This window comes from Perna viridis, chromosome 7 (assembly GCF_037379345.1).
Source record: "Perna viridis isolate PV_CMFRI_1.1 ecotype Kerala chromosome 7, ASM3737934v1, whole genome shotgun sequence".
Taxonomy (NCBI): Eukaryota; Metazoa; Mollusca; class Bivalvia; order Mytilida; family Mytilidae; genus Perna; species Perna viridis.
Genome location: NC_142451.1, coordinates 41029874 through 41040916, shown reverse-complemented (window position 1 = coordinate 41040916; position 11043 = coordinate 41029874). Strand labels below are relative to the sequence as shown.

The window sequence follows — 11043 nt, the reverse complement described above, 5'->3', positions numbered from 1 at the left end:
AATATCGATCCTCGCCATGTCTCTTGTTTAAACCCCTACTTGAAAACGCATAGTTTGTAGTGATTGTTGTGTCCGAAATTAAAGTTTTGCAGATTCTTTCATACATGATGCCCTTGTGTATCTTCAATTTTGTGTATCCATCTGAATGACTTTTGGGTTTCCATTTTCAAAATATAAAGTTTGACATTTGTCGACCAACGGAGACCCTCTTCTAATCGATAGCTCCTCTGAAACGGCTAAAAAGAATTGATTTAGTTTTTCCATATGAATGCCTAAATCACTAATGATGTATTCTATAGGGCTTTCGGAGAGGAAAGCGGTTGAGCTTTGCCTCACAGTTATTTTATGGAATAGATGTTTTGGCACTTCGGCAATACTTAAGTCGCTTTAAAAAATTTACGATCGACACAAAGAACGTCTTGATCGTTATTGTTATCACCGCCATGAATAGGTATTGCTTCAAATTTCCCGTTCGCTGTTAACCCAGCTTACACTACAAATAAATAAATCGGAGTTTTTTTCTTGTTACAGAGTACACTTCCTGGTCCATGCTTTCAGGTTTTATAGTGAAGTCTGTGTTATCATGTTATGTGTATTTTCAGTTAATTTGTGTTATATAGAGTTTAGTCTGTCTTTGATGTTAAGGTTTTTTTTTTAATATTCTGTTTCTTGTTTTGAAAACAGACTATTGTCCTTTTGATAACAGAAAAGGATTGCCCGATAGTGATAAGTCCAATTATCTTCCTTATACGCCTCAAATAAACAAGTGCTTAACATTGATGATGGCTTTCCTAGTGAAATATAATCTTTGAAAAACATAACACTTAATTTGAGAGCAGTACAACTAAATATACATGAGTATACTTGAAGTTAAATGCTTTCATAGAGTATATATACAGATAAACCTGTTGTGAATTGAAATTTTAAAATCTTAGATACCTTGAAGAACATACTACAAAGTGTAAGTTTCTTAAAGTCATTCATTATTAACATAAACTTTTGTTTTTCTTTTTCTTTAGTGCAATGTTACATATTTTTTACATTTTGAGAAAGATATTTTGCATTTACATTTTATTATACTAAAAAACAATTGATTCAAACTAAATTGAAATTTACAGAATGAAGACGACAATGATTATCTCAGTGTTTCTTTATGTTGCATTGTTCTACTCTGCAAGTGCTGTACCAGAAGTAAGATTGTATATTATATATTTAAACGCATAATTTAATATTTTTGTTATTTTATACTCTGTCTTTGGACTATCTTTTTTTTTTATTTTTATGTTTCGGTTTTTTTTTTTTTTTTTTTTTTTTTTTTGTTTCTTTTTTGTTTCTTTTTTTTTTTGGTTTTTTTTAGGGGGGGTAGGGGTCTTTATTTTTTTCGATTACGTCTATTTATCTGTTATTTCTTTTTTGTTTTTAATTTTTCACGATATTCTTATCCTTAAAAAGGATAAATGGTACATGTAATCCATTCAAGCTTCTATAAAACTTGTGCTCTTTTTCTTTATAATCGGCCAGGTTAGTCATTTGGTACAACAGGACCACTCGGGAAATGTTATTTCTATGGACTTAATTTATGATATCGATGAAAAGACAGTTATGGCAATCATAGGGGACGTCTCCATGTATAAGGATTCAGAACAGACAGTGAATTTGCACGACTATAACACGGTTTGTTTTTGTTTATAGATCTACCTTTACTTTTCATTTCGTACTAAAATTTGTATTTCGTTGGTGATGGAATTACATATCCTTATACCTCCTCCCGCTTACAAATTGAAAGGGCTTTGAGGTAATATTGTTGTTTGTCCGCCCATATTCATGTCTTTCCTTTCATTCGTATTTCTAGATCATATAGGATGATTCGTTTACTCTTTTATAAAGTATTTTTAAGATATTGAGACGTTCGCCCTCAATTTCACCTTTTGATTTAAATGTTTTGGGTGATATCAATAAAGGATGCTCATATGAAGCTATCTCTACAGCACTGAATGAAACTTGCACAAAATATTTATTAAATATTAAAGATAAGCACTTACCATTTACTACATATTTAGCATAAATGAAGAAAAACAATGTAAAATATAATATTAATAAAAGACGCCCACCTTGACCTGCTGTGACTATTTTCTAACAATAATGACAAGATTGGCCTTGCTTTATGTTAAAAATACATAACAAGGAAAAGGAAACGATATTGATTACCCCAAATCTTTAAAAAACACATTTCCTTTTTAATTTTAATAATTGCAAATATATTTTACTTTTACAAAATTTACTTGCTGATTGGTTATACCGACTGTTTGTTGATCATAAGGAGTAAACTCAGATAAATATAAGAACTATATATATATATCCACTTAATACCAGTCTGTGTAAGAATCAGGCAATAAGTAACACATTATTTTTTCCCAATTTAGTTATTTAGATAGATTCAGAACATCCTGAAAACAACCAAAATGCTATTTAAATTTATCCCAAAGCATTTGTGACGTAGCTATTATCTAACTTATTAAATAGGAAAAAAATGCTGGAAAATTTTCCTGCCATTTTTTTCTTATTGCATTTCAACTAAACTTGATTAATCAATATCTTAAGAAAGAAAACTTTACAAACACTTTTGACGACATTTTATACCTCGTTGAGGCAAAAAAATCATTTTTTTTTTTATTCAACGAAATTATTCTTTCTACAAACCGAAGTTAACTGACATATGTATGCACCATTATATAGCCCAATGTCTCAGCTTTACAGTGGTACCAACAAACACTTAGGGTTTTGCGGTAAATAAAAAAAATATACCCCTACCCAACCGAAAAATGGCTTAAATTGACATATTTTTCAATGTCATAACCCCTAGAGTATTTATGTTTCAGTACAAAATAGCATATATAGTATTTTCTGTTTAGTACTATCACAATTTACACTTCTGGGGTTCTTTTGATGATTTTTTGAGATTTTCGTAGTCAATAATTATCAAAAAATGCTAAAAATTGGATTTTCGATTTTTCGGTCAAAAGTGACCTTAAATCGACTCCACTTAAATTTGGTATCATTCGATAGATAATTTAATTTTCTACATAAATGAAAAAAACTACTTTTCAAAAAAGAATTTTCATAAAATATTGAAAATATTACCCCTACCCCTAGAAAACTGGTCTAAGTATCAAACAGAATTTTCATTCACATCATACTGACATTGTAGAACTCATATTTTAGGCATTAATAATTAAGATAATATTGTTCCTAACATATCTGATCAATTAAGGTGCTTAGATTTTCCTTTTGGGTGACAATAACTATAAAATCGGAAAAAGGAGAATTTTCAGAATTTCAGAATTTTCTTCCCGATATCACAAGATATTGTCTTTTTTCAGATTACCGTAGTTTAAACACTTTTGTGTGATACAGTACATTAATATATTGTCTTAGCTTCAAAAGGAGCCCAAGTAATAAATATTTGAACTTTTCCAGGTCAATTTAGGTAAAACGTTGCCACCCCTACCCAAAAAAAAAATGCCTCAACATATATGACTTTTGACCGAAAAATCGAAAATCGCATTTTTATCATTTTTTGATAATTTCTGACCAAGAAATCATCCAAAGAACCCCAGAAGTGTAAATTGTGATAGTACTAAACAGAAAATACCATATACGCTATTTTTTACTGAAACATAAATAATCAAGGGGTTTTGACATTGAAAAATATGTCAAGTTAAGCGATTTTTCGGCGGGGTAGGAGTACATTTTTTTTTTACCGCAAAACCCTAAGTGTTACCTCAACTTTGTTGGTACCATTGTAAAGACATTAGGGTACACGACGATGCCTAAATTTGTTTAGTTTGTACTCACATGCTATCACAGGAAAGCTTAGACGCTCAAACAATTGAGTGAAAAAATCTTGGCTTTTTGTCCCAGTGTGGTACAAATATAGGCTTATACTGAAAAAGAATCCGAGAATATTCTTTAGCGACAACAAATTGATTCGGTAATGGGGGGTGAAAAGGTACCTGAAAATCACCATGAAGTTGATGAGTGGGGTGCACGGTGGACCCTCCCAGCCCATGGACTATTCTTTATGTGCCAAACCTTATACTCCTTTTCCCTAATTCTCTTACAGAGAAGTACTCTTGGGGATATGAGAATAACAGTTTTACTGTAATATGATATTAGATATTGGTTAACATTATCCCATTCAATCGCTCAAAAACGTCAAATTTTGCCTAGGATATAGTAATGATTCACAATCAAGCTTGTATTTATCATTACAATACAGCGATAATATAGTTAGCTTCAGGGAAAACCAATGGTCTTTCCTTGTTTAGATAACCATTAAATGATAACATATCCTCTGTAGTTAACTGTACATGACAAGGGTATTCCAACTGTCTATTTACCATAACTTTTGAAACCTAAGGTATAGTTAAAATGTGATATATCCTTGTCAATTGTTCAATTAACCGAGTAAGGAATTAAATCTAGGAAGACTAACTTTATCCTATGAAGTTCATTATTTTACACACTGTAAATTTGATTCTGTAGGGATATGGGGTATTGAAAAACATAAACAGACGGCTTTGCTTGTTAACCAAAACACCGGTCCCGATGGCAACAGCAGAAAAGTACAGGATGGTTAGTATTCCATATTCATTTTTCCTTTTAAAAATAATTTAAGCGTTTGAAGTCATATTGATTTTGATAAATATGTTTTGATTGACCAATAATCAAAAACAAACATTGAAATGATTTTATAGATATTTCGGTACGATATTGAATGACGAAATAGAAATGAACAAAATATAATATCGTTTGTATTATCTTTTTACAGGGTTACACGACTGAGGTACATTATCATCGTCTTAAAAATTTCGTTGTTATTCCTTCTACTGAAAAAGTTCAAGATATCGCTGGAGAAAGAATCGCTGCTTTCTGCAAGGATTACATTACCGTTTCAGCAGATCCAATACCAACGAGAAGAAACAAAAGATGTAAGTGTTTTAGTACTTGTCGAATTCGTTCCTTGATAGATATACCTAATACTACCAAGTAGAATGTGATATTGAAAGTAGGTCGATAGTGAGATATTCTGTTTATCAAAGGGTCTGATTTTCTACGTGGGCACCCCCTAAATAGCGTAAAACAACAATGCAGGAACTGCATAAATATTTGAAACATAGTTGTTTGATATTAAATTCTTCTGGTATTGTTTTAGTCTACCCTCGCGGAGTGAATATTTTAAATATTACATTATATAAAAATTTTGAATAACTGCATTCTTTCTCTTTTATTTAATTATGCAGTATTCATTTATGCATATGTTTTTTAATACAAAGTTCATGATGTTACATTTTCAGCGTATGTCTTTTTTTCTTAAATTGGATCTAAAATTGATAAGTACGTACTTTATCTGAGACAAATTATTTACAATTTAAAGTGAAAGGCCAAGTACACTCAGGTATGCATTTTTGTTCCGGACTTAATGTAGTGCAACAACATTACCATATTATAATTCAAGTTAGTTCTTGAAGAGTAATGAGAAGTCGAACGTATTAAAAAAAAACTTAAGTTTTTGCATTAATAGCTTAAATTTGGTACAAATTTGATCGGTATTTTTTCACACTTGATAAGCCTGCGCCAACTATTCATGAATTTTGATGAAATAGACATAAACGTCTACATCGGTGCAGAGGCTTGTATTTCATGTGGAATGGGTAATATACTTCCTTGTATTGTATAATTTAGAAAAGCAGATAATTTGACCAATAATTACAACTTAAATATGCATATACATAAGTTATAAATGTAGGCAATTAAACTTTAGGTTTAACACTTTTTTCAACAAGTAATAAATTTGCTGTGACACAAACATCAATTTTCAGGAAAATGAGCGACCAATTACAGCCGTAAATGTACCTTAACCTTTACTTTAGAGACAAACGAAACGCGTTTATCATTGATAATACATCAGTAACTTACTGATTATTTCTGTTACAGATACTCACGATGCAATACAGGACACAGATACAGACGGTAAATGTAAAAGACGATTCTTATCACAATATTTCAAGACACTAAAGTATAAGTACTTGTAAGAATCAGGCAACATGGGAAAAATAAGAAACATGCATGTAAAAACCCCACCGATCTGACAATAAAATATCACTCGAGGATGCTTTCTCTATTTGAAAAGACCATTATTTGATCTCTGCATTATTGGATGTGCTCAGAATTTTTTTTTTCAATATGAAGATTAAATGATTTTTTTTGACAGATTTATCTACTCTTGGAATGCTCATTTACAGTGCATTTCAATGAAATAAAACTCATGAAAATGATATGGGGAGAATCTAAACTCTTTTCCTGGATTCTGATGGTGTAAATAGTCAAATTATATTTTCATAGTGGTTGTTTTTTATTTTTTGTTTTTTTTCATACCATGTTTCATGCACACACTGTCTTATTCTTACATTGACTGATACTTTAAACCATACTGTATTCGAGGTATGAATATTTCAATTACCTAAATAATACACTTTAAAGGAACGAACGTTTTGATTTAATATTTATCTACATTAATATGGGAATTGTTTAGTACATAGTTTATTACCAAAATTGCAAACAGTGTGTATTTTTTTTTAGGCTGGTGTGTTTTTTCGAAATGTGCATATAGGAGTGTGGAGCTGGAGAGGGTCTTGGACGACGCCTTTGGATCTAGATAAAAATATGAACAATATCCATCTATCTTATATCATTTCAATTATTTTTTTCTTTTTTCTTGTAATAATACTTTTTAGACATCAATAGCATATCTATTTTTTCATTTATTATTTGTTTACTGTTGAGGTTACTCAAATAACAAGTTTCTACTTGTGAAAAGATTTATTGTTGTTTGTATGCCTTTTATTATTATACTACATGGAATAAAATACGCAAAAAAAATCCAATATAATTGCTTTAATATCTCATTATCAGTGAAGAAATATCATAGCGCATACCCGGATGAAAAACTTAGAAAATTGGACAAGAGCATAACATAGCATAACTTTAGTGATCATAGCTATTGTTTCCATTTGTCAAAAAGTCGTTTCGAAAATTTTGCTTTATCCAATATGTCTAAGAACATTTTTTACCATTATGAGTGTGCCGAAGCAATCTTATCTTGACAATTTTTACCATTCAGGTCCATGATATCATATAAGAGTCCTTCTAACAGACAAAACTTTAAAACAAAAAAAATCTTCATTGCCAAAATTACTCAATCCTTCTCCGTATCCGATTCTTGTTCAGTCTCGTTGATTTTGTCAAGCGAATGTACGTTATTTTCGTTTATTTTTCGTGCTGGAAAATGACGATGCTTTTGTGCAAAACTACATCTTAATGAGTTTAGAAGTCAACGTAATATACATAAAACTGAGACAAAAATGGCAAAGATACAGGAACCAAAAAGATAGGCTGTTCAACCTGGGGCTACAAAAAGAAGAATGGGAAAATTGCAAGAATAGAGTAAGTGTTCTGTTCTCTGAGTTTATAAAACACTGCTGATTGCTGATGCCATGACTTCTTGTTGTAATGAATAGGTTTTCTTTGATTTTAAAAATTTATTGGTATATAAACGCTTGTTAAAGCATCTCTGGTGTAAGGGTATACTGTAGAAAGATACCTAATATTTAAAGAAGTTTACCTTTATCGTGATGATACAACACACTGAGGACGCCACACCTGTTTGTGAAAAATGTCACCAGAGTAAAGATAAACAAGCGTCTTGTACGCCAAGTTGGCACAACAGATATCCCTTTACTGTAGTCTTTATTACTTGCTCAAATATGAATGTTTACCCTACCGGTGCACCTGATCCATGCCTTATTTTAAGTGAAATCGGGGGTTGCTCATTGACTTTTGTTTCCTTCAACATGTCATTTTGGTCATTTCATGTTCTGTGTTATGAGTCAATTTCCCAGACTAGTCTTTTTACTTGTTTCTGTTCGAATCTTATTTCCCTTGATTACTCTTTAATCATATTACTAGAACTATTTTTATTTTTCATCCTTGCTAAAATGACAAAACGAAAACAGTATAAAAGGTGAAAAATACCAAAATGCAGCTATGCGCTCTTAAGAAACAATACCATATAAACGTTGAAAGAGGGGGTAAAAAATAAAGAAAAAGTAGAAAAAAATTATAAGAATAATAGGATAATTATAATATCATTAAAACCTATGATTTTTTAACACTGTATACTTCTATTCCCCATACTCAATTAAAATCCCGACTTAAAAACATTATACATCGTTGTTTTTTTCCAAAAATATGGTACACCTAGATACAAATATATAGTTTTTGATAGAGATTCCTCATACTTTGTAAAAAAATAATTCCAAATCATCTTCGAAAATATACAGAGGAAGATGTTTACAAAATGCTGGAATTTTTAATCGACAGCATATTTGTCCAGTGTGGTGGACGTGTTTTTCAACAAACGATCGGCATTCCAATGGGAACAAATTGTGCTCCTTTACTTGCTGACCTATCTCTTCACTCTTATTAGGCTGACTTTATTGCTGATTTGATCAGAAAGAAAGAATATCGTTTGGCTAGATCCTTCAATCTCAGTTTCCGCTATATAGATGACGCATTATCTTTAAACAATCCTAATTTCGGGGATTTGATACATCGCATCTACCCAAAAGAACTTGAGATAAAGGATACTACAGATACTGTGAAGTCAGCCTCATATCTTGACCTACACTTAGAAATCAATGGTAAAGGAAAACTATTGACCAAACTTTACGACAAACGTGATGACTTTTCATTCAGAATTGTCAACTTTCCTTTCATCTGTGGCAACATCCCTTCGGCTCCTGCGTATGGAGTGTTCATATCACAACTCATACGCTATGCCAGAGCTTGCCGAAACTACGCAGACTTTTTGTATCACGCTAGAAGTCTAACAAATAGGCTTCTGGAACAGGGTTATGTTGCTACAAGATTAAAGTCATCACTACAGAAGTTTTATGGTGGTCATCATGAACTCGTGGATCGTTATGATGTATCCATCAGCACCATGAAAACTGATTTATTCAACGGGTCATAGTTTGCCTTTCCTCGTTTGTCTACCACGGACTTGACTTTTTATGAGCAACTCGGCGGGTGTTTTTAGAAAAACTGAGGATGCTTACCCTACCGGTGCACCTGGTCCATGCTCCCAGTTTTTAGTGGAGTCCGAGTTGCTCATTTGCTTTTGTTGCTTTGTATGTATTATTTTAGTTACTTTGTGTTCTTTGTTGTGTGTGTCTGTTTTTGCTATGTCTGGTCTTTTTCCCTGGATTACCTTTTTTGATTACCGCTATAAACTTGGTTCCCTTGATTACTCTTAAATATATTCATGTTATAAAAATATTATAAATATCTTTATAAAAAAAAATACTGTAAAATATGAGCAAATGATTTTTGTTGTATAGTAAACTATCTTAAAGTACCCCTTCTAATGATCTTCAACTGACAATCTAACTATACAATATACTTGAATACAGACGGCCTACCTTGAATCTCGTTCTTATACAAATTTAAAAAAAAAAAGAACAAAAAATAAAATTTACGTTTCCACGAAATGTGTAGATGTCATCTTTCGCTTTCGGATCTATTTAATGAGCAAAATATCATCAATTGAACTTCATATTATCATTTGGGGCAGCGTAAGGAACTTGGTTATCAAATTTCCTCGAAATCGAACAACAACGAATACTTGATCGGGGTGGCGGCCAACTTGAAAATAGCGATCGATACTTAGTTCGAATTAGCAATTGGGCAACCAATTCTTCATTTGAACGGTTAAAAGAACCTAGATATCAATTTTCTGCAAAATCGGACAACTTTGAATTTTTTTCGTAGTGGTGGCCGATACGTAGCTCAAATTGCAAATCGAGACGCAGATTATTAATCGGGACGGATCAAAGAATCTAGATATCGATTTTTATCAAAATCTGACAACTTTGAATTTTTTACCGCGTTGATGGCCATTTTGTAAATCGCGGCCTAAACTATGTACATACAGAGGTAAAATAAATTAAATTACCTTTTTATCTGGCACAGTTTTCAATGTTCAGTAGCAACTGTGACTGGGGGGGTCCATGCCTTAATCACTGACTACTATTTGGTGCCTTGAGGCAATTTTTTATAAGAACACCTATATATTCGATTTTCTATAGGGTCATCAATCTAGAGCAGCTTCTAATGAATGCATCATTAGATACAACTAATCAGATTCTACTGAATATGATTGAAAGTTCTATATCGATGTTAAATAAACGATACACAATGACCTTGGAATAACTCTTTATGAATGAAATTTCATATATTTTATCATAAAGTTGACTTTTTATTTGTTGGTAAATGTAAACTTGCTTTGTGTTAAATGTGTAATTTTTCATGACGATCGTATTTACGTGGGAGTGACGTTATATCTATTCATACTGATTACTGGGCACGTCTACGCGGTGGCTCCCAACTTTGTAACACTTGTTTGTAATCGTAGGTCAGCTGTTTTTACATTTCATATTTACAGAGTTTATTTATTACTGTGCATGTCTGCAGAACTTTGATCTTATTAGTATTTAGTAGTTTTTGTTAGTATTTTTGTTTTCTGCGTCTCGTAGAAGGCAATGCGTTAAAATATGCATTCATTAAATGCCAATAAAAAGTTACAATATGTACAAATATTTCAACTAATAACTTTTTGGATATTGTTTGTGTTCGTTATGTTTTGTTTTATGTTTTAATGTAAAGAAGACCAAAATGCATCTTTAAATCCTCGAGGTGCACATCATTATCAATCTTCTATAAATACAAATAGGTATATAGACATAGAAATATTCTTTTCCTAAAATCTATCAACAGAAATGTCATGAACTTATTAAATTATTACAGGTCAATGCATGTACCATTATTTTATAAGCATTTCTTTTTTTAAGTAGTAATTGTATTGTCTTTCAATGGAAAAGCCTTGACCTTAAGTCATATATTAAGTGATTTAAAACGATAGGA

General features: G+C 31.6%; 1 protein-coding gene across 2 annotated transcripts; it reads left to right on the top strand.

Annotated features, from left to right (window-relative positions):
- Positions 1-816: 816 nt before the first annotated feature.
- Positions 817-6879, top strand: LOC148612719 (uncharacterized). Of its 2 annotated transcripts, XM_088594379.1 has the most exons (7): positions 818-961; positions 1119-1191; positions 1522-1674; positions 4546-4635; positions 4832-4991; positions 5998-6033; positions 6643-6879. In XM_088594379.1, exons 2-7 carry the CDS (start codon positions 1120-1122, stop codon positions 6720-6722), a joined length of 591 nt encoding a protein of 196 aa, XP_088450505.1. In that variant the 5' UTR covers positions 818-961; position 1119; the 3' UTR covers positions 6723-6879. The 2 variants fall into 2 exon arrangements, with proteins under 2 accessions (XP_088450506.1, XP_088450505.1); XM_088594380.1 differs by lacking the exon at positions 1119-1191 and having other exon boundaries at positions 817-961.
- The last annotated feature ends 4164 nt before the right edge of the window (positions 6880-11043 follow it).